This window comes from Saccoglossus kowalevskii, chromosome 12 (genome assembly GCF_978046115.1).
Source record: "Saccoglossus kowalevskii chromosome 12, keSacKowa6.1, whole genome shotgun sequence".
Classification (NCBI taxonomy): Eukaryota; Metazoa; Hemichordata; class Enteropneusta; family Harrimaniidae; genus Saccoglossus; species Saccoglossus kowalevskii.
In genome coordinates, this window is record NC_140652.1 from 5,386,308 (window position 1) to 5,411,823 (window position 25,516).

The 25,516-nt window shown below is 33.6% G+C and overlaps 1 protein-coding gene across 4 annotated transcripts in view; it reads left to right on the plus strand.

The window, feature by feature from the left end:
- The first annotated feature begins 152 nt into the window (after positions 1-152).
- The window catches only part of LOC100373141 (ADP-ribosylation factor GTPase-activating protein 2-like), a 29,564-nt gene continuing 4,200 nt past the window's right edge, over positions 153-25,516 (plus strand). For 2 of the 4 annotated variants that reach the window (XM_006823494.3, XM_085506366.1), the window contains exons 1-12: positions 153-244; positions 7,595-7,713; positions 9,461-9,533; positions 10,298-10,429; positions 13,344-13,554; positions 16,641-16,777; positions 19,050-19,189; positions 19,881-20,009; positions 20,697-20,837; positions 21,163-21,288; positions 21,898-22,018; positions 23,454-23,663. In XM_006823494.3, the coding sequence (XP_006823557.2) occupies positions 176-244; positions 7,595-7,713; positions 9,461-9,533; positions 10,298-10,429; positions 13,344-13,554; positions 16,641-16,777; positions 19,050-19,189; positions 19,881-20,009; positions 20,697-20,837; positions 21,163-21,288; positions 21,898-22,018; positions 23,454-23,663 (1,608 nt within the window). In that variant the 5' untranslated portion in view covers positions 153-175. The remainder of the gene's footprint in view (positions 245-7,594; positions 7,714-9,460; positions 9,534-10,297; positions 10,430-13,343; positions 13,555-16,640; positions 16,778-19,049; positions 19,190-19,880; positions 20,010-20,696; positions 20,838-21,162; positions 21,289-21,897; positions 22,019-23,453; positions 23,664-25,516) is intronic. The other 2 variants (XM_085506367.1, XM_085506368.1) reach the window with 2 other exon arrangements.

Below are 25,516 nucleotides of genomic sequence, written 5' to 3' on the forward strand. Positions count from 1 at the left end.
TTATGACGTATCATATCTTTAATTTTGAAAAGATGTATATGCATTATTGCTTCAAGCCAATTGTTGTTAATAAATTCCACTTTTCAGTCTGTTAACAAAAAAACACGTAAACATGTACACGTCGAACCAATATATCACGTGACACTATGCTGACGTCACTGGCAACTTTCTCAAAATGGCCGAGCCAACGAAGACCGATATCCAGGCGATTTTTAAACGTCTTCGGGGAGTTCAGACAAATAAGGTTAGTATATTAGTAGGTTAATTCATAACACGAAGTCGTGTCCGACCATCTCTGAAATTTGTGCGAGTTTACATTGTGTACTTTTTCTTGTGGAGTCTAACCAATCTACGTGTAATCTACGTTTGCGTTTGTCAGTCTATCGACCATTGACTCATTTCGGCGTAGAGAGGGCTGATTATGAATGAATGAATGTATTATGATTCATTTTTTTTTCGTTGATAATAACTATCCACCTTGGCCCCAATGATAAGTAAATTTTGTTACCTAAGGGTTAACTGCAGACATGATATAACATTAATTTCGACAACCCTTTTGTCTACCTTATCTTTCCCATCTGGTCGAAAGAGTCATACGAATGTTCGTATAAACCCCGATAAAACCAGCTGATTCCGTATCTGTTTAATATCATTTTCTAAAGGAAATTGTATCACCATATTCTATGTAATATTAGCTGTTGAAGTTTTACTTGTTCGGTTCAGAAATTATAGCAGATTCGCCATATTTAGTGTGAAAGGGAGATACGTATAACAGGAAGTCGCTGTCAGTGTACGACCGAGTGTAACATCTGCCGATATTTGTGAAAGTGTGAACTCTAATTTTACCGAAAACTGGCATATGTGTGGAAATGTATAACTACTATTATCATTTGATCAAAAGTCTGTTATATGATTACATGTTGACCATATATTGTACACTCAGATAATGATTATAATGTCTTTTATTGATGAACTGTGGATTTCCTTAGAATATAATTATCCCATTTCCTGGAATTGCCTTGTTCATGGTTTTCAGCACAGTGGCATTTTAGGAGTCATTCAACTGTTACTGTAACTCCCACTTCTGAATTTGAGTGAGGTACTAGTATTTTTATTACTTTCATACAAGAATACATTTCATCACGGATTAATTTCCATATGGCGCATGACTTAATTCTGTATCAATTCACTGCTTGCCATATATGGATGCATGTGCCTGTATTAGTTTTGGAAAATGTTGATTTTAGTGATAATCAGCTTATAAGTGTCAAAGTTTATTAATGTTTTTTGATTTTCGCTTGCTTTCTAAACTAGTGTACATTTTGGTCATGTACTATGGCCAGTAAATTCAGTGCTGTTGACAAACACAAGACATTTGCTTCATGGTTCATATTTTTTTATCAGAATTTTACTTTTATGAGTCAAACCATGTTACAAAATGTAAGGAAATAAAAACATTATAGAAAAGTTGAATGAAATTTTAATAAAAATTGCCTTCTTCAATAATATTATATTATATTATTATTAATATATACATTTTAGGGTACTAATCTCCACTGTATGGGGAACAAAATGTCTGTCAACTCTGCCTCTGCACATTTCAGTGTATGAAAACTGCAGTGATACATTAAATTTTCACGTTTTCTGTAATTCTTTGTAATATAATATACCTACATTTGAGGCTAAAATTTTCTGTAAATAGTGTAAGCAAAAGAAAACCTCAACCAGGAAAGGTTGATAACATTCTTAATGTTTTCAGTAAATGTAAACTACTACAATTTGATTGTATTTTGCCAAGTGGAAAGTAAAAAATATAAATAAGTTCAAAACAAGAAGGGACTGTAAAATCTGTATTAGAAGCCGCAGCTTCTATTAAAATGATACAATGCAACAGAGGAGATTCGGCTTCTATTAGAGCATCTACACATACGAGAAATGATGAATTTTTTATTCTCAATTATTCAAAAAGAATGGGTGCGACTTCTATTAGGGTTGCGGCTTTTAATACAGATTTTACGGTAGTACCTGCTCTCTTTTCTATAGAAATAGTGCCTTTGTGATTTCCCATATTCATATTTCATATTAGTTGTTGAGAATTGGAAAACATCATTGACCTGAGTTTCATAATTTAAAAACTATTTTACATACATGTACCATAATTCTTGCCTTTGTATTTTCAAACACTCAAATTTCAGGAATTTCCTACAACAATAGTGTGGTAATCCTCATAGTATTATGTATTTTGAATGGACAACCCCTGAAAATGTTTAGCTGAAATTTAGTATCAAAACCTCCAATCAAGTTGTAAAGTTGACCATAATAGGCTATTGTGAGTGTACTGCATTGTGTAACTCGTGCAATAAATTGAATTTGTAATAATACAGTCGAATGTTGGAAACAATGAGTAGACTGATGAGAGACTACCAGTTCAGGGACACAGGCAGGTAAATTTTATTATCTGTATTCCCCACATGCAGATAACTTGGATTAGCTTAGTACCTTTTGTGATTAAAAATTATTTTCAGGTGGCTTTTACCAAACAAAACACAATTACAGGAATATAATTTTACATGCATTTTTGTAGTAATTTGCATTTTTCTTTTTATTTACTAACATTTATTATATTTTAAACCAAGATTAATACCAAATGTACATTTTATGAATGAGAAAATGGGCAAAATAGAAATGGGATTCTGAATACATAAATGAGTTATCCTATTAAAATCTTTTCAAAGTGGTATATATAGGTGATTTTCTGTTCTTTGTGAGATTATGTGAAATGCACAAGATGTCTAGATCAAATGTCTGTCCAAAAAATCTAAATATTTGATTTTGAACATGAAATTCTTTTTTATTATAGTTATTATCTTTCAGAGGGGAATGTGGCATTCAGATACATTTACTTTATCGCAATTGACCATCATCAAATATGTATAGTACATTATTAAGCGTAGAAATGCCCCCCCCCCCCTCCCAATGTTTCCAAGCTCTTGGAATCTTGTTATGTTTCGAGGCAAATACAATGCTACAACCTTCCTTGTTCTTCCTGTTTTTCTGTTTGATTTCATGCATCACATGGGATTTTGCAACATAAATTAGTCAGAATTGAGAAAATTAATGATAAAGGTACAACTGTCACCGATTTTGCTTCTAGATTATTTTGTAATATAGATTTCAAAAGTAAACTCTTGTAATTTTAAGTATTTATGAACACCAACTTTTGTCATTTTTATGTACAATGTATATGGTAATTTATAGTCTTTTTTGGACATTTGTTTAACTTTTGGCTTCCATCCATCCCATCAGTTTGCACTTTGTTCGCCCAACATGAATTCTCAGATCTGTCTTGACTGATTTTGTACAAAGTTAGTACAAAGACGATTCATGATGGTCTACCTATGCATATCGATTTATGTTTTTATTTTATATACTTTTTACTGACAGTGACTGGGCAATCCTGTTTCCAAAAAATACCAAAAATCATTCTTTTAAAACATTTATCGTTTATCCATTTCTCAGATTTGCTATGGAACATTTTTTTTCACATTAGTACACATGCATGTACATGGTGGGTTTTTATATTGTGTACATGTTTCCTTCTATGGGAATTGAACTTCAGTCTTCTAATGGCAGCCACATTGAACTAATTTACAGTGTAAAGAAAATTCATGTATTTGAACAGACTCAAATGTTGGATTCTAGGCAGTGCTCTGGTGACCTCCTGATTGTCAGCTCCTGCATGCTCCTATATTCTAATCCTAAAATTAAATTTACTGGATTTTACTGATAAAAAAAAGGTCATTGAACCATGACAATTTCTTAATTTAACTGCATTTTCTGCATGTACATGTACATGTAACCTGGCCTAGATACAAAAAAATCAGTAGTGCTAAAACTGGTAATTTGTTAGTGAAATATATACTGAATCAAATTTTCTCTGAATAGGAAGAACATTTTTGACTCCTGTGTGCGAAGCACAAAAGGGAGTCCTTGCAGTTACCCTGTCTGTATGTATGTCTGTATGTATGTATGTATGTCACTTTTTTTGTTCCACCGTTATCTCAAGAACCGCTAATCAAATTTTGGTGAAACTTGGTACATAGATGCTCTGGGATAATGCGCAGAGCTGATTAGGTTTTGGTAAAAATCTATGAATATTAATTACCTAATTTGCATGATAATTAGCTGATTTTTAGCTGTTCCAAGACTGTTCCACTGATATCTGAAAAACCACTCATTGGATTTTGATGAAACTTGGCACATGGATGCTCTGAACTAGTGTGCAGATTTGATTAGTTTTGGGTAAAAATCTATGAATATTAATTACCTAATTTGAATGATAATTAACTGATTTCAAGCTGTTCCATGACTGGTCGACTGATATTTGAAGAACCACTAAATGGATTTTGATGAAACTTGGCACATGGATGTTCTGAACCAATATGCGTGTTTGATTAGTTTTGGGTAAAAATCTATGAATATTAATTACCTAATTTGCATGATAATTAACTGATTTTAAGCTGTTCTATGACTGTTCCACTGATTTTTGAAGAACCACTCATTGGATTTTAATGAAACTTGACACATGGATGCTCTGAACTAATGCACAGATTTGATTAGTTTTGGGTAAAAATCTGTTAATATTATTAATTACCTAATTTACATAATGATTAATCGATTTTCAGCTTTTCCATTGATATCTCAAGTACTAATCATAACATTTCAATAAAACTTGGTACATAGATGTCATATGACACTGCACAGACCTGATAGTTTTTAGGGTAATATCAGTACATATTAATTACCTAATTTGCATAATTAATTAATTTTCAGGTTTTGATATTTTGAGTAATAATGATCACGTTTCAATGAAACTTGGTACATAGTTACTTGAGGACTGTGCAGAGACCTAATTAGTTTTGGGTAAATATTTGTGCATATTAATCACCTTATTAGCATAATTAGTTAATTTTCAGCTTATCACCTGATATCTCAAGTACTAATCATCACATTTCAATGAGACTTGCGACATAGATATTCTAGGACTATGCAGAGACCTGATTAATTTTGGGATAAATAATTGTTCCTATTAATTACCTAATTTGTATAATTAGTTAATTTTTTGCTGTTCTATGGCTGTTGCACTGATGTCTAAAAACCACTCATTGAATTTCAACGAAACTTTTCAAGAGTACCTGTCACATTTCAATGAACCTAGGACTATACACCATATTAGTTTTTGGTAAATATTTATGCTTCTTAATCACCTTATTAACATAATTAATTAATACTGTATATCTCAAGTATTGATCATCACATTTGAATAAAACTTGGTACATAAATGGTCTAGGACAATAGACAGCCTGATTAATTTTGGGTTAAAATCTGTTCATATTAATTCTCTAATTAGCATAATAATTAATATTTTTTTGGTTCTAATCACATTTCAATGAAACTTGGTACATTGTGCAGACCTTATTAGTTTTACACTTAAATCTGTTCGTTACCTTATTTGCATAATTAATTTTCTGCGTTTCCATCAACATCTCAAGTTCAAGTAATTTTGAATTAATTTTTAATGTGTCTCCAAAACTCTCAGCACACGGGAGTTCTTTCTAAGCTTTCTTTGATTTTTTATTTTACAATTCATTTCATATATACAAAATAATAAAGAAAATCTAGCAAATAAATTAAATTCTGATAATGAATGGCTTTGTTAAAGAGTCAGAAGATATTCATGTACAAGGCTTGTTCAAAACATGTGTTGGTGTAAAATAGACATGCATTGTTTTATATACATCACAAATTTACTTTATTTTAGCTGAAAACACTTTTCTGGTGTTTTGTATGGAATTTATTTTCACTGATTTTTGACGAGTTGAATGTAAAATATAGGAAAAAATGTATATTTGCAGGATTTTATTTTCATTTAATTGTTCCTTCAGCGAAAATAGCGAAAATTAATTTCAAGCAAAAGTATTTTGCAAATCCTAAATCTTGTCGAAAATTGTTCAAAAACATGTCCACAACCGTATAGTAATTCATTTAATTTTAACACTGCATTTGTACATGTATATTAATAAAAAAAACACACATCAGTGATATAAAGCGGCACTGACTGACATTTATAAGTAACAGAAGAGTAAATTCTAAAAAGTTTCAAATAAAAAAGAACACAAATGCAATTGCTTAGTAGAAAATGATCGTGGTGGTGCAATCCGGTCATGCTGCATTTAATTGTTATGAAATGCAACTAAATTTCAACTGAGTTTCATCATAAGTGAATGATTGTGGTCGCATATTAAACGCTCGATGCTGGAGAACATACGCCATGTTTTGACCTGGGACAGTGTTCTTTGACCTGGGACAGTGTTCTTTGACCTGAGACTGTGTTCTTTGACCTGATAGGTCAAAATGCTAAATAACCAATCAAAATGCAGGATGCTGCCAACGCGTTCAAATTACCCTAGCTCATTTAAATATGTTAATGTTATTGAACGCAACACAGAAGAAAATTGGCAATGTTGTAGTATGATCTATTTGGCTTGGATTTTGATGGGAAAAGGGCATGATTTTTTTCAAAGATAAACATTTGAAGAATATTTTAACGTTGTTACAGTGATAACGGCTCATTGTCGAAACGAAGCTTACCCATTCACCCTAGTCACACTAAACATCATACTCTAGAACAGGCATCTATGACTACGGTAACTCTTAAATTAGATTCTATTTTTAAGCGTCAAGAATGATTGAAATGTCGCCAAAATATAAAAAAAAAAACTTGAAAGAAAACTGCCGAAAAACGCCTTGGGCGATTTCTTGAACCCGTTTTACAGTGATCCTCAAAAACATTCTACTCTATTTAGGAAATTAGTAATTTGGTAATACATGTATGAGATTCACTTTTAATAAACAAAATAAGTATAAAAACCAAGGAATGTAGTCGTCCTATCAGAAAAACCCCATCAGCTGTCACAAAGGTGACTCAACTTGATTTTCTGAATTCCATTGTGACTTAAGATTGCAACAAAATCTGACTTGCCTGAGGGGACAATGATGCACATCGTCAAATAGCCATGTACAATGAAGTCGTAAACTGATTGTATCGTTTCTAAATGCATCTGTAAGAATTGCAGAATTACTATTAATATATTGTATTTGGTCTTTTAGAAGTACGTCTTCAATAGGAATAACAATAATATCATGAATGATTCAAATACGACTTACTTTGATCATAGCCACAGCTCTGTTATTAATGCACTATTAATAGTAATTATAGTAGTTGCTTTGGATTATTACATGCCTTGACTTTTATACTATTAAGATACATGGATAGAATAGGAATATAAGATATATAATGTGGTTCAGTGAATCTGGTATTGACAGTTGCCATTTATAATACCATATTGTTGCACATTGAACACATTGTCCAAGATGGCCAACTCGCAATATTTTGGCTGGTTGTGTTAAACTTTGATGACTGTTTTGGAAAGTGAAAAAGTAAAATTCACATTTCTCATCTTCCTGTTAGTCTTTAATCATGTGATCTGGTTATTGCATGTCTTCATAACTTGTTATTTTGCTCTGTCTGCAGATATGTTTTGACTGCCGTGCTAAGAATCCTACCTGGGCCAGTGTTACCTATGGTGTGTTTCTGTGCATTGACTGCTCTGCTACCCATAGATCCCTAGGAGTACATGTCTCTTTCATCAGGTAAGGACAACACAACTTAAAAGACTTTGACATCAGTGTTACTGCCAGCCAACCAAAACAAATTTGCCATTAAGGAATGTTGTCATTCGTAAAAGAAATATCTTGAATTGATGAGATTTCAAGATGTCTCTCGGATTATTTTGGCTACTCATATTTTGACTTGCAGGTAATTTTATAAACTCTGACAGGCATGTTAATTGCTCTAGTCCCATTAGTATGAATAAAATACCATAATCTTTCCATTTATTAGACCATTTAATGTCATAATTACACACAGCTAATAAAAACAAATGAAGTGATTGAATCACATCAGTGGATATCAGTCGGTGGTAACAAATTTATGAAATTAAAGATAGCAGTGGAGGTAGCTGGAAACAGAAAAAAAGTCTGAAGTGTAATAAACAATAGGAGACAACGACCCTTAAACCTTTGCCTGTCATATACACACCAGGAAGTACTACAAATACAGTATTTGGTCTATTTACAAATGTATCACCAATAGAAGTGCACATAACCAAAAATTTATTATTTTATTGTATGCAGGACCATTAAAATATTAATTGTATTGACCATAAACAGGCCTATCTTCTACAAAGAGCATTATCAGTAGTTTTGTGAATTCAAGCATTAGTATAGTACAAGCTGTGTAACACTTGCACATCTGTATGGCTACTGTACTGTCAATGTTTGACTTCACAATTAGGTCTCTTTTCCAGAAAAATTGTAGAATATATGAACAAGAGTGCAGATGTATGATCAAAATAAGGCATATTATAATGAGATGCACTATTAATAGAGAAAATACCGACTTGAAATCTTTTCAGAGTAGTTTAAAATTGATGTACAAGTGACAGTGCAATTAATTATAATGTCAACAAGTGAGTGACAGTGATTTTTAATAACAAAACACAAGACGCAACATTTATTTTAATTAAAATGTAAATTGTCAAAGTGTTGTAAGCTTGAATTTATGGACAAACTTCGGGGAAACCATGGTAACCAGTGGACTTTTTATCAAAGTCTAAATTGGTATTTTTTTCATTAGTTAAAGTGTAAAGATGTTTTCAATTCATCCTAACTTGTTATGCAGCCTCAATGCATCTATCGTACATCAAACTGAGAGACTTCAAATCTTGTTTTGGACATACTAGTACAATGTCAAGTTGTCCCAAAATTAGAAAGACATTGCTGTAAATTTAATTAATAAACATGGTTTCTTTAATTACTGTAAAATACTTTTTCACTTGGAATTATCTTTCTTAATTTTCGCTGAAGGAATGATTCACTGAAAATAAAATCCAGCGAATATACCTTTTTTTCCTATATTTTACATTCGACTTGTCAGAAATCAGTAAAAATAAACTCCATACATAACTACCAAAAAATGTTTTCAGCGAAAATTAGCTCCAGCTAAAAAAAAGTATTTTACAGTAAACAGCAAGCTAGTTTTTGAAAGAGCAAGTTAAATAAAGATTAAATCAAACTCACATGTATCCTACTGTACCTGTGATATGGAGACGACAGAAGCATGGGACTACTGATAAAAACTCTAAAAATGTTATAAATAGCAGGGATTTATGGCAGAGATATTTAGAATATATTATATACATGAATTTTCTGTATCTTTATTACAAATAGAACCTTTGTTGTTCCAAAATGTTTGTTGTTCCAAAAGGTTCCTCACTAATATTACAGGCCAGAAACGCAGGGTCTTGGGTTAAAAAATTTGTTTTCTTTATATTTTTAGATCCACACAATTAGATACATCATGGACATGGCCTCAATTACGGGCAATGCAAGTGGGTGGCAATGCCAATGCTGTAAGTATTTTACTTTGAGTGCCAAAGTTGTGTAATTTGTTAAAATTTGCATTCACACTTTGTATATTATGTAGAAAACCTGTTACTGACCCTTGTAAGTAACATAAGATCCTTGGATTTGAACAGTTTGTGAAATCTTTTCTAACGGAATCCTGAAATCAAATTTAAAGGCTTACAATGATAACAATTGTTTGATATGGTGATCAAAGGGCGGTAGTCGTCTCGCCACGCATACGCAAGATGTATGGGTCTCGTTTAAATAAAGATGGCGACTTTCACTGTTGCACAGATAGAGTACAAACTGAGGCATTACCAAGCTTTAATTAGATATTTTTTTAGCTGATTGAAAGATATCGAAGGAGTCACCGCGGTAATTAGTGCAAGTCACGCCCAGATCAAACCTCATACTTCTGATTTTCATTAGAATAACGCATTGGATTGTGGGAAAATCAAAGTTTATCAACACAAATGTTGCATATGCAGCGTGGCGATCACCACCCTTTATCACAGTCTGTGAAAACATGCTCAGTATTGAAATATTTCAGGATTTTTTGCCATAGTAACTGATTTAATCATTTTTCATTGTGATCACAATAGTCAGTTGGAGGTGTTCTGCAGATAATACAAAGTGGCAAGGCAACTTTAATTGTAAAATAGACAACTTAAGACAATCAGTTACGGTATGTTGTCATTTGAATACATGTATTGTAAATTTTCAAATAATTCTTACTGAATTATGACTGAGTAAATGCATTGTTTACTAGATTGGATTTTTCCGTCAACATGGTTGTAATACGAATGATACCAATGCAAAGTACCACAGCCGAGCTGCACAGTTATACAAAGATAAACTTAAAAAGCTGGGAAACGATGCTATGAGAAAATATGGTGCACAGGTAAGTTGGTTAGTATGATTTGTAGCAGGTCTGATTTATTCAGACAGTCGGTTAGCAAGATTGCTTGCAGCTTGCAAAACTTTTAGCGTTAAACTTGACGATGTTGTTTGACTGATATTGTGATGTGTAGGGTTAAAAATTTAACAAATATAAAAGTTGGATTATACATAGTTACACCTCAAATGAAACTTCAAACAAAATTACACTTACTTTCCTGAGTCAACATGGAAAGTCACGTCTCTAAACAAACTTTTGGAGTAAAAATTAGTGAGCAATCTCCGGCGAGGCCAAAATTTTGTAATTTTGTAGGTCAATCAATTACAAACACCCGGCAAATATTTAGGTGGCAGAATTTTTAGAGTAGGTGAAATTTGAGAGTTTTTTCAGTATTCTTCTCTTTTTTGTGTATCTAGTTTGAGAAATATTAAAACACATCAAAATCACATGTTTTTGTAATATTTTTAAATGTTTTCTGTACCCTTGTCTAGTGTGATAATGGAATGATGTAAACTGTGCGCGTGTCAGATAGGACATAAATAAACATGTTTTGCAAAGATACAAGTCTTATTGTTAACTGACTCAAAGCCACTAGTATCACTCTACTGATTCAGGGTTCTCCACGGTTTGAAAATTAAACAGGGCGCACCAATGTGAAGTGGGCGTGGCACATTTGTAATGTACATTCTTGGCAAGGATGTTGAAAAATGGAAACCAAAAAATCTATTAATCTACATATTATTACATATGCATAATATATATTTATTACAAAATGAATAGGAATTTTGAAGAGCTATTATTAAGTAAACGTCAGCACGTACAATCAGCTGATTTTAGCTGCACGATTCCTCAAGCGGCGACATCAGTTGTTTACAAGTAATGATCGCGTCCAGAAAAAAAACGTAACAAGTTTGTTAATTTATTTTCCCAAATAGATACATACATGCTTTAATTATTAGCAAAAATTTATATTTATGATTTATATTTATTTGGACGAAGCAAAATAAAATGTATGTCGCACAAACGTTCGTAATTGGTTCATTAAAAAACTTGCATGAATGGCACCAAAAACCAAGGTGATCAAACGAAATAAAATGTACACAATAGAAGATTTTCGATCTGCAGTTAACAGTTACTATCAAAAATAATAGAATTAGGTATAAAAAAACAAAATACATATTTAAAAGAATAATTTTCATTCGAATCGAAAGTTTGTTAATGTCTGCTTCGTTGAAAACAGCTATGACCCGGAAACAGTTCATTTTACTGTGTGCACCCTGATACTATGTAACGATGCTTTTGATTGGCCAAAGCCACGCATTGACGCGAAAAACAACCAATCAGAATATTTGTTCCAAAAGAACACAAGTAAATTTATTTCTTCCACTTATGATGCATGGCCGTTTGAGTTGAAAGCATGGCCGTTTTACCGGGATTTTTAAATCGTGATTTAAAAAAAATTCAACTTTAAATAGTGACATTTAAATGTAAACATTTACATGTTCAAGCAAGCATTCATGTGGACTTCTTGGTGATCAGCAATGTCTGTGATGGTACGTCGGCTGCGCTGGTCGTTTACCGATCATGCAAGTGCATAGCTGCCCGGTTGCTGCCTTTGTTCCACTCGGCGGTGACGATGTTGCCGCTACCTAGCCACGGCGTGAACTTGGTTTTAACCATAGACCTTATGTTTAACGAATGGTTTTACCGATAATGATTTTATATATTTGACATCACCCTGGCAGTAAAAATATGGGTACGGTAATGCACTTTTCTGGGCCACATGTTCATTTTTAATCGTGTTGAAAAAACTTGTAACTTTTTGTTTGGTGGTGTTATCACCTCACGGTGACCTGCTACGATAACAAACCGGAATTTTCACAGTTGCACCTTAAAACAATGAACCAGTTACCCTGAGCACGATGAATCATCTTCGGAAGACAATGAGTGTTGGCCTGTTTTGTAAACAATTCTTTGTATGGAACCATGCAGGGCACACAGGAAATATAACAGGGCGCTGACAATTTAAACAGGGCGCCAATTTCAGATAACAGGGCGCGGCGCCCTGTAAAAACCCCTCGTGGAGAACCCTGTGATTGATGACTACAAATTTATTGTAAACTAAATTACCTCCGGTAAATCGTCTTTGTTGGAAATTTTCAATATTTGTTGGTCTAATACAAATCTTTGGGTCTATTTTGCGAAAATAATTGTCTCCGTTCGTGCAAGTCTCCAAGTGAAGTGTTCACTGCTACATTATTTCAATATTTTCTCAGGAAATTCTAGCTGTTTACTGTATTTTCTGTAAAATTATTTTTTACACTTTAAAAAATGATTACACATTGCCGCACACACACTGCATACTTGTTTTTGATTGAATATGGCGTGTTTGTTGGTAAAATGACTTTTTGATGATATGCAGACTTGTATTGTAGACCAATATAGGGCTGTCTCAGATGTGTAGCACATGTACTGTAAACCATTCTAATTTTGTGAGACAAATTTACATAAATTCCTGTTGTCAGTGACTATAACTAAATTTTGTAGTAGTCATCTGGGGTTCTGGAATACAAAGTGAAATTTTGTAGTAGTCATCTGGGGTTCTAGAATACAAAGTGAAATTTTGTAGCAGTCATCTGGGGTTCTGGAATACAAAGTGAAATTTTGTAGTAGTCATCTGGGGTTCTGGAATACAAAGTGAAATTTTGTAGCAGTCATCTGGGGTTCTGGAATACAAAGTGAAATTGTGTTTTCACAAATGCCAACACAGTGACAATTAAATGGCATAGTCTTGTTGGAATTAGGGGAAATGTTATGCTTTTGGTCCATATAACTTTATTTTTGGCATAACATTTTCCATAATTGCAACAGGGACTACCGGTAACAATGACTTGTTATTCACTGCTGCACTTTACAGTTGCACATTGATGGAGTAGGTAGCCAGTCACCAGTCGCAAAGGAAGTTGATTTTTGGAAGGAGCACACAGAGCCGGAGCAGCCTGTGCAGCCAATGATCCCAGAGAACGAAGAACTAGAAGATAATGGTAGTAGTATTGCTTTGTCTCGTCCTATAGCAATAAAAAATGGCAATGGGCTTGCTAAAGCGGCAAATCTTTCCCCTGGAAAAGGTTGGTATGGTGTTGGCAGGTAGCTGGGGGTGGGGATAACAAACAGACCTACTTGGATTGTAGACTATGTGAGATTAAATCACTGCCATCAAATTGTAGGTGCAATGTGAGAAAAAATTTCCAAAGCCTTTCTTAGAAAAATTTAGATTGGTGATGATATTCGCTTGTTGAACTTTCTTAACTTTAGTTTCAGAGATATAAATGTATATTAAAATTTCCAAAAAATCAGCATTCAAAATTTGGTATTAAAAACATAGGTACTGCTAATTTCACAAACTGAACAGTGAATTAGGCACTGGACTGTAACACTTCAAACAATTTAGTAGAGGTGTTACATCATGTATTGATTTCAGGAAAGGTCTTTTAATAACCTGTACAAAATTTGAAGGCCTGTATGTTTATTTTGTGGTTAGTAAACCTTACTGTGTCTGAATTTGTTTTGTACACATTGCCAGAAAATATCGTAGGCTTAATTGGCTGACAATATTACTGTGTTGCATGCGATGCTTGACTTCCTGAAAGCAATATTACTAATTGCTGGCCAAGTATACAAAGCAAATTCACAGTTACAGTAAGTGCAACTAATCACAAGTTAACCTTTTCACCTAGACTGGCGCAGTCGGGGCGATTAATTTGTTTCTGTAGTTTAAATAAAATAAAAAAAAAATTGCGAAATGGAGGTGTTAGCGCGAAATCACCCCCGACTGGTTTATTCTGCAGGAAATTCATTGCTATTAAATATTCATGAGCACATATTATAACGAGGTGGGCGCGGAAATACGTGCATAATGAGGTCAACATGGTAAATGTCACACTGCAGACCCAACATGGCGGCACGTTGAAATTCGAGTTTGTCGTAGTCGTCGTTTCTAATTCATCAGTGTGTAAAAAAGTAACTCGTACTAGTCGTAGAATTAAAAAAAAAATCTTCTCGGTCAGAGTTCAGTTGAAGAGACGTTGTGATTGGCTTAGATGGTTGTCATTTAGAACACTCATTACCATAATTACCAGTTGAAAAATCAACAGGTTCCTGTAGTGTCGATAGAGGGCCAAAAAAAAAAAACAGAAAAAACCAGTCGGGGTGATTTCGCAGTTACAGGGGATTTCGCGCTAACACCTCCATTTCGCGATTTTTTTTTTTTATTTAAACTACAAAAACAAATTAATCGCCCTGACTGTGCCAGTCTACTTTTCACCACCAGTTCCCTCTTTTCATCACAAATACAAAAAATAGTCCCATTTATAGTCTGCACTTTCTTTAGTAGATTGAGACAAAAAATAACCAAATTTTTTAAATAAAAACTGAATATTGACTTAAATTCTGTCAGCTGACTCCAAAATTAGGGTTCTTTGTTATTGGAGGTAGTAAATAATAGAGATCCAAATTTGAATCAGAATCCAAGTTGGTCTGTTTTTTTGTTGCAGTGGTTGAGGTTGTGTGGCTTCAATCCAGCCCTTATTATCCTGCTTGTGTGTAAATCTATATTGTGATTCTAAAGGTGATGTGGACATGATATGGTTGGGGGCATTGCATGATATACCCATGTTGACATTTCACCTCTATAGGTCATACATCCTGGTACTTTTAGGGGAATAGATTGATAATCTGTTGATATTTCACCTATATACAGCCTAGTATTTTTCAGGGGGATAAATTGACAGTTGTGTTGTCATTGAAGTTAAAAAAAAAAAACTTAGAAATATTGAGGCAGTGTTCTTCCTGGGCATCTCGGTTTTACTGTACTTAAACAAGAAGTTATTCTTATGCTAATGATAACTATTGTACTGAATAATCTATTCATCGTTATGTAAATCAGGGCATATTGTTAGGTTACAGTCATATCATGCTGGGAAGAACACTAATGAGGTTTACTATGGGAAGTTATTGCTGTTATAAGAAAAACATACCCTTAAAAATGCCAGGATGTGTGACCTTTAAGGGTTATTGTGACTATCGTGAATGGGGTCGATTCGGATTGATATTTAACCTGTCAGGTCAGAGGACATTATTGTAGGTCAAATCGTGTCGAAAAAAATCATGGCAGGAATTGTTTTGTATCAAGAGTTGGCATATGATCAAAAACAAAGATAATGATGAAGCTTGATTTTGACCGTTTTCCCACTGTCACTAATAATTTTGTAAATTCTAATGGTTTGGAGGTTTGGAACATTTCTGTTTCTACAATGATTATAAAATTTTAAATCAATGATGACACATTTCATTTCATCCCCCCCCCCAAAAAAAAAACCTATTCTTTTAATCTGGCACATGGGGTAAGAAAATTGTCATTTGGATTATTTTTCAAGTGACTTTCACTTGACTAAGTGCCCAGGCCCTAAAAAAACATGATTTTTTGAGCTGAGTACCCTGAGCGTTAAATCAGACGAGTATGGTAGTCATAGCATGAAGCATTATTATTATTAATTGCTATGTGTAAATTGTTAGTTGTATTATAAATTCAGGTTTTATAAACATTTATATTGTGATTGTAATCTCACCTGACTCCGTGAGGTTATTAGGTTGTTTTAAGGATACCTTAAAATATTCCTAATAGACGGCGAGAGTATCAGAGCGGTTGATGTGACCACGCACTGTCTGAGTGTATCCTTATAATATCCTCATTCATCTTGGTGATTCAAGCCTTAATTGTATGTAGCCCAGAACTGTGCAAGAAGATTGAACAATATTTTGTTTTCTTGCTATATGAAGTTTGTTATTTATACACGTCTGCTAACTTGGTAATATAGACAAGTTTTGCGTTTCGTCGTTACCTTAGAAACTTGCTGCTCTGGTGTAAAAATGTTCCAATTTCATCACCTCGTCAGAATGCAGAGTACCAGGAAAACCAGCAAATAAATTGCTAGAAATCAACCTTGAATTCTTGCACGATAACCGACTTACAGCTCTAGAACTCTATTGTTCCACATTTGTAATTTGCATTTTCTAATAAGATACCATGAAAATACACCATGCAGTAAAGTGACACGTGTATAATCACTATAGTGATGTAATGTGACATTTCTCAGTTTCACAAAGCATATTGTAACAAACAAATGAATGAATGAGTGAGTAATTGATATTATAGATGAAGGCAGTGATGTTGACCAGAGAGCACCTAACGTAGAAGCTGCTTTAAGCATGTCACCAACTACTGCTATGGCTAAAGCTGAACCTAGGAAATCTACCATTGGACAAAGAAAGCCAGCTAGTGCCAAAAAAGGGGTATGTCTCAACTCATTTACCTTCAGTTATTTACTTTTTAACCTTTTACTATTGACCTTTTCACGTTTTTAGTTTAAAGGGCTAAATTATTCTCTAAGTTTTATTTTCACTTAAATGCGCTAACTTAAAACACTGTGGATATTTCAAATAGAATGTATTGTTTTCTTCACAATCCAAAGAATTTAAAACCATAATCTTGAAGACAGATTAATTTTGGCCTATGTACATTTCGCAATTAATATACATGTACTTGTACTATGACAATCACATCACTGATCTACATTATTTAAACAATTGAGATTGAACTTCATCCCTGGGACAACTTACAGGGCCTTTAATTTAACTTGTACATTGTACTATGACAATGACATCAAACTACTGATCTACATTATTCAAACGCTTGAGGTTCATCCCTGGGACAACTTAAAGGGCCTTTTGCAGTACTGTTAACATATTTGATCTTCTAAAAATCTTGATCATAAATTTAATTTTTGACTCCCATGTGCGAAGCACAAAATGGGAGTCTTTGCAGTTAGTGTGTCTGTATGTGTGTCCAACTGTTCCACTGCTATCTCAAGAACCATACATTGGTTTTTGATGAAACTTGGTGCATAGATGCTCTGGGCCAATGCACAGATTTGATTAGGTTTTGGTAAAAATCCATGACTGGTCGACTGATATTTGAAGAACCACTAAATGGATTTTGATGAAACTTGGCACATGGATGTTCTGAACCAATATGCGTGTTTGATTAGTTTTGGGTAAAAATCTATGAATATTAATTCCCTAATTTGCATGATAATTAGCTAGTTTTTAGCTGTTCTATGACTGTTCCACTGATATCTAAAGAACCACTCATTGGATTTTGATGAAACTTGGTACATAGATGCTCTGAACATATGCGCAGATTTGATTAGTTTTTGGTAAAAATCCGTGCATATTAATTACCTAATTTGCATGATAATTAGCTATTTTTTAGTGGTTCCATGACTGTTCCACTGATATCTAAACAACCACTTATTGGATTTTGATGAAACTTGGTACATAGATGCTCTGAACTAATGCTAGGTTTTGATTAGTTTTTGGTGATAATCCGTGGATACTAATTATCTAATTTGCATAATGATATCTCAAGTACTAATCATCACATTTCAATGAAACTTGGTACATAGATGTCATATGACACTGCACAGACCTGATAGTTTTTATGGTAATATCGGTACATATAATTACCTAATTTGCATAATTAATTAATTTTCAGGTTTTGATATTTTGAGTAATAATGATCACGTTTCAATGAAACTTGGTACATAATATGCACAAAAATTTATCCGAAATAATCAATCTCTGCATAGTCCTTGAGTATGTAAGTACCAAGTTTCATTGAAATGTAATGCTCACTAATATCAAAAGCTGAAAATTAATTATTATTATTTCGGATAAATATTTGTGCATATTAATCACCTAATTTGCATAATTAGTTAATTTTCAGCTTTTCCATGGGTATCTCAAGTACTAATCATCGCATTTCAATGAAACTTGGTACATATATCCTTTAGGACGATGCATTACCTGATTAGTTTCAGGGTAAATAATTGTGCATATTAATTACCTAATTTGCATAATTAATTTTCAGCTTTTCTACTGATATCTAAAGTACTAATCATCACATTTCAATGAATCTAGAATTATGCTGAGACCCAATTAGTTTTTTGGTAAATATTTGTGCATATTAATCACCTAATTTGCATAATTAACCAATTTCCAACTTTCACACTGATATCTCAGGTACTAATCATCACATATCAATGAATGTTTATACATGGATGCTGCAGGACAATAGACAGACCTGGATAATTGTGGGTTAAAATCTGTACATATTAATTACCCAATTTGCATAATTAACCAATTTTAAGCTTTCACACTGATATCTAAACTACTAATTTCCATTTTAATGAAACTTAGTACAAAGATGCTCTAGGACAATGTACAAACCTAATTAGTTTGGGATAAAAATCTGTTCATATTAATTCCCTAATTAGCATAATAATTCATAATTTTTTGGTTCTAATCACATTTCAGTTAAACTTGTACATAGAGTTTTTGTTACATTGCGCAGACCTCATTAGTTTTACACTCAAATCTGTTCATATTAATTTTCTGATTTGCATAATTATTTTTCAGCTAAGTAATTTCAAATTATATTTAATGTGTCTCCAATACTCTCAGCACATGGGAGTTCTTTCTAAGCTTTCTTTGATTTTTTCTGCAGCTCGGAACCAGGAAAGGTGTAGGAGCACAGAAAGTTAAAATAGATTTTGACGCGATAGAATCACAGGCCCTCAAGGAAGATATGAAACGACATGAAGCAGCAACAAAACCAAAGTCACAAGATGAAATAAATGCAGAGGCGTAAGTCAGATGAATCAATCTCAGTAATAACTCAACTAATGTGTACATGCTAATATGTATGGCATAATAGAATTCAAGTGCTGAGAAACATTCCTAGATATGTGTTGAACAAAGACCCCCTATGTACATGCTGAAGTGCACACGAGTACCCTTAGTTGTGTGTATGAAAAGGCATACATAATGAATTATTGGATGCAGTTGCGCTCAATAGAATCTGCCGCTGATGCACAGATTTTCTGTGATGTAACTAGTTTTTTGTTTACTCACTCATTTCCTTGGGCATCATAGACTGTAAATAATCAAACATTGAAAATGTTACCTTGAAAATATCTTAACATTGATACAGAATTTGTAATTTGTAAAAAGAAAATTTGCATTTTAGAAACAAAAAGTTTGAAAATGAAAGCCACTGCATCTTTGTCACCTTCAAAAATTCCCATTAGCCGCTTGATTGTTTTCATGAATCCCCTTCTCCCCAGCAGTCAGAAAGTTCACCCAACATAAATTTTCATTCTGATCTCTGCAAATTAGTCCTGATAAAGGTACACTGGTTGCACTTCGGTTTGTCAAGAAAAGATGACTCTCCATGGATAAATAGGCACCCCAAAGTATCACTGTGCATGGAGAATTACAAGTTGTGAATTTTTATCTAAAATATGTGTTGACTTTTTTACCTGAATATATTTGACAGTGCATCTATGCGGTTAGCATACCAAGATCTTAGTTTACAAAAGAAGAAAGAGGAAGACAAGCTGAAAAGTGCTGATCCAAAGAAAGCACAGCAAATGGAGAGATTAGGAATGGGATTCAGTGGAAGAGGGTACGTCACACTCAGCTTTCTCTGTTTTTGAATTACTATCATTTTACTAAGTTGTTTAGTAGTTGCTCAGTATAGAATACTGTAAGAGAAATATTCACTGGGTTTTTAAGTTCCCATTCAAACTGTAGTTTGTAAAAGGGAACTTGTAGTTTGGGTTCTGTGTGTGTGTATATGTGTGTGTGCATCATCTTATTTCATGTTCAGTGATTGAATCAAATTTGGCAGCTTTTTTAGACCTTAAAAATTCCTTCAAAGCACAATTTATATTTGTGTATCGTCATATCTGAGATATGCTTTGATAGATTTGTTGGTATTATGTCATTATTGTATACATATGCATGTCTTATTTTATGATTCAGTCCAATTTGATTACAGTATTTGGCAGCTATTTTAGACCCAAAAATGTATAGATTATAGATGTGGAACTATAATTACAAAATATTTTGATGTTGTTAAATTAATCTTAGTTAATAATGATCAATTTGAACAATTTGAACAAAAACTGTCATTTTCAATGACTTGTTTTTAGTGGATTTTTTGTGATTTCACTAGGTTTTAAATTTACTGGTTTGTGAAAGGTACAATACTGTTGCATATCAGTGAAATAAGCAAAAATAAAAACCCAGTGTATCATTGAGTCACATATCATACAGTTATCGTTCACTGTTTGCGTTTCTCTTTTCTTAGGGGAGTGTCTCATTCAGCACTCTGCGATATGTCAACAATAGAACAAGTCAACCCTGTGCAATCTGAAAGACTTTCTTACAACAGACGCACTGACATTCTAGAAGAATATGATATTGGATTTACAAGTAGAGGCCCACCAAGGTTAGTACCTCTTCTCTTGTAGTCTTTCATGTTTAAAATTGTTACGGGGAATGATGCGTTTCCAAGAAAACATGTGCAAAATTATCCGAAAACCGGCCATTTTGAAACATTTTAGAGGAATCCTTGTAAACATAGACAATTTACACTAACTTGCACTTTTTATCATTTTTAAATGCTCTTTCAAATGTAAATAAGTTTCAAGGAATGCAGATTTGACCTCACGGACCTCCAAATCTTTTTCAGCGCAAGATTTATTATATAATGTAAGGTTGAATTGGTACATCCTGTTAGTGTTGTAAATAACCTTGTCCATTATATTGTGTAGGTATTCTGATACTCCGTTTGACAGATCTGTTGACGACTCTAAAGATGGATGGGACAAGATAGAAACTCCTACAACTTCCTCAGTTTTGAGTATATTAGAAGAAGCAGAAAAAAAAAAAGAACAGAAGTAAGTTATAATAAGTACTTTTAACCATTTGACCATCATATTCTTCGTTTCCAAATAAGGCAAGTGCAGTTTGTTAAATCCCACAAGTCATGATCTCTGTAGACAGCATTATGTTGGTATGACTGAACACCACTCAGTGTTCTCCCCAGGATACAAACATGTGTGACACAGTACTAAATTTAACTGCCACACTGATCAGACACTGTCACAGTAGTTTATTTCCACTGTGCTATTTGCTTGAAAATTGACTATTTTTGTCCCAATCTTCTGAAGGAAAGTGCAGACTATAAACTGAACTATTGAAATTGTGATGCAAAGAGGAAACTGGTGGTGAAATAGTTAAATCAAATTGATAAATTGCTAAAAACTTTTGTTTACCTTTATCATTCAGAGTTTTGCAATCACAGTTTTGTAAGTGAATAATTGTGTGCATTGTTTGTGCGTTTTGAAGAGTACTTGTTTGTTAACCATCACATTCAATCACGTTTCTGTTCAGAATAATTATGCAAATAATATGCAAATGTTATGCAAATTTTTTACTGTGGTTTAAATTTCTGAGGTGAACCCTGCTACCCAATATGTCATGTTTTATCACATTTGGCTTTACAGAACAAGATCAAAGAATAAAGATTATGAACCCTCATCAGCTGCCCCAGGTAGTGACGCTCAGAAGAAGTTTGGAAATGCCAAATCAATATCATCTGATCAGTTCTTTGGAGGTGAATCTTCGGTAAGTTTTATCATGCGATCAGGGTAGCTGCCTGATTGTAGGTGCTCTATACAAAGAAGTTCATATCACGGAAGTCATTTGTATCTTATCAGAAGCCAAATTATGGCCAATTTATAAATTGTGTAGTCCTGATAACTTGTACTTCAAAATAAAGGTAGAGTAGGTCCAATTTTTTTTTTTTTTTTAAATTTCTACTTCTCCGTATCGGACATAACTACCTAGTGCTATCTTGCTAATAACTCAAATATTTACAGTAAAGTCTTCTTAATTTGGCCAGAAATCCGTTGAATGAAGGGTAGGCAGTAAAAGAAGAGTGGATTATTAGAACATGTATAATTTTTCCTATGTACTGTACATGTTGAGCATTCTTTTTAGATGCCAGCCATTGATCAAGAAGTAAAGAACTTTCATTCATTGTCACCAATGATTTAATTAGCATGTGTGTTATATTTTATTTACCTAACAACTTTGCTCAATTGATAACGCAAATATTTACGTTTTGTTGGTTGTAATTGTGTGAAAGTAAACAAAAGTGCAAAGAATAGCATCGACCCATAGTATGTAAAGTACTTTCAGCTTTGGCTTCTTTGTTTTTTAATCTTTTCAAAAATCTCTGCAAATCACAGTACTTTAAATTAATTAAGAATATTCCATTTTTTGTGTCCTCTGAATTGATCTGATTCATCAGACAAATATTTGTTGTGTTGCAACGTAATTCTAGGGCATATCATTGATGCAGTAATATTGAAAAACATTTGAAAAATTGAAAATTCACATTTCAGAAACAAAATAGAAAACAGCAACCACAGATAGGATACAAATGTGTTTCCACCATATTTGATTTTACAAAGGATTATGGGTTGACAATTAAACTATAGAGGGCGCTTTTGTGGAATCTTGTATCTATTCCATACAGCCATGTGCTTGAAACTACTGGAATCTTGTTTTTCCTGAAGGTGCCTCTCATCATCTATCAACAAATTGGCCTAATTTTAATGATTTCATTTTGACTCTAAATCGCTGGGGGGGGGGGGGCACAGTGGTTCTCTACAATATACTCTAGAATACTTTATTTTCGCTTGAAATTTATTTCCGTTATTTTCGCTGAAGGAATGATTCTGTGAAAATAAAATCCAGCGAATATACTTTTTTTCCTATATTTCACATTAAACTCATCAAAAATCAGTGAAAATAAATTCCCTACAAAATGCCCAAAATGCCTTTTCAGCGAAAATTAATTCCAGCGAAAATAAAGTATTCCACAGTAAGTACTAGTATGAATGTGTATATGTGTGTTTTTCATTATTATTGTTTGCTACTCATTTGCATCTTGTACATAGTAAGTATACAGCAGCATCAAAGTAGATCTACCCCTTTCTCTCTCCTCCCTCTTTGCTTGCATCCAAACTCATTGCAGCTTTCTCTTCCTTGGCAGTACGAAACTCGTGCTAACCTATCCCGTTTTGAAGGCAGTGCCAGTATATCTAGTTCTGACTACTTTGGTGATGGTCGTTCTCAAACGCCTAGTTCCTATTCTGCCACTGCTGGTGGATTTAGTGATATCAAAGATGGCATGAAAGAAGGAGTCGTTCAAGTAGCTGGAAAATTATCTAGATTAGCAAATGGTGTCATGACATCGATACAGGTACATTTGTTCATTAACCTAAGGGGCTTTTTTCATTGCTTTAGTTTCAAATGAATCATGCTCATCTCAGAGTTGGTGGGAATTCAGCCCGACTTAAGGATTGATAGATACCACCTATCTTGTTGCATGGTTAGACTTAGACAGGATGTAATGATGGCACTGCATGATATGTTTATAGACAGTAGTCATTGTGAAGTGAGGATTATATGTTTATGTGAACAATGTATTTTTACATGCATTGTATATCGCATATAACCTCACACATCACAACGATTACCGCCCATTAATCTGTTGTGTTGTCCGTAAACTTTTGTCGTACTATGCTCCATGATTTCTCCAATAGAAGTGCATCTCCTAAGTGTTCAAGGGCCGAACAAACTAGGCGATATCTCCTTGTCTGAATCGTTAAGAAAACCATACACCTTTCCTGTAAGTTGTCCCATCTATTGATGAAGCACTTCAGTGAAGTAAATAGCTAAATGATGGCATTCACAGGGTTGCCATTCATTTGATTTGGTCATTAAAAGTAGTTTTTAAGATTAACTAGTCTCTGAATGACAAACAACCTACCAGAGTTGTCTATTTGAATGATGTTGCTGATACCTATCTGTGTAATTTTGGCATCATAAAAGTGTTTTATCACAAGATGGCGTGACATAAGGACTTCTAGGAAAGATGTATTGTTACACTGTCATATTTATCGTAAAGATAATGTGTTCGTGCGTTATTAGATTTATATGCAAATTAGCAACCTTGCGCATGGCATCAGTGGTCCAAGATGATACATGCCGAATTAGCACTTGCTTATTTTTATGAAACTGATTCATGTGCTTACAATACAAGTATCAAAACAACATTTCAACTACTGTTCGTGATCCATTATTATGTAAATACAGGGGCTTTCTATGATTAAATAAGTAATAATTTAATGTGATGTTTATATGCACTTCTATTGGAGATGCACTTCTAATAGTACAAATACTGTACAACAGCTGAGATTGAGTGACTGCAATTACCGTGGGTCGGTGATCATGGTTCTGATCTATCTGATTGATACACGTTTTGCATTGACCTCAAAATGTCTGTTTGGAATTGTAAGTGAAAGTGTTTACGGATAACAACAACTGGTGTCTTCTGTATCGCTTGTTGAAGTGCTCAGAGTTTTGATGTATTCATCCATGTTGAATTTGTTGTCCTGATGCTTACAGGGGATATGATCACTTGCTCGAAAATTAACTCATTTTGGCAGTTCACTGCAGTTCAGTTCAGTTTCTTATATTACTTTTCACTGGATTTAAGTTTTGCTGAAAATCACAATTGACCATAAATGACCATGATCGATTCAAGAACAGAAGTCACAAGACACGTTTCTTTTCCTAGAAAAGTGAAAAATTGCAACTGTCATCACATTCACTGTTCCCCTGACCTATGTAACCATCTAGTGGATGCAACAACTAAGAAAATGTTTCACTATTTGAGAGCTGAAAGCAAATCTTGTGCTTCTGTCGCTTTCAATAAAATTAACAAGGTTTATTAAGGCTGACATAACAATTTTTACCCATTTATGTTAATTCACACGCAAAGCATGGAAAAAAGTATTTTGACTGTTTTGAACATCTTTGGAGTGAATAATAAAGTATTCTGTATCAAGCTCCAGTGACTGTACATTTTACAAAAAAAGTTTCCTGAAAATCACTGTGGTCTTGAATTTGTTACTTGTGTGACTGTACCATAAATAGCACAATTTGAATTACAATTGTTTTTCACCAATAAACTTATTACAGCTTTTATCCTTATTCACCTGAAAAAAGTAAATGACTATGTTTTGATGTCATCCTAAAGACCCTCTATTA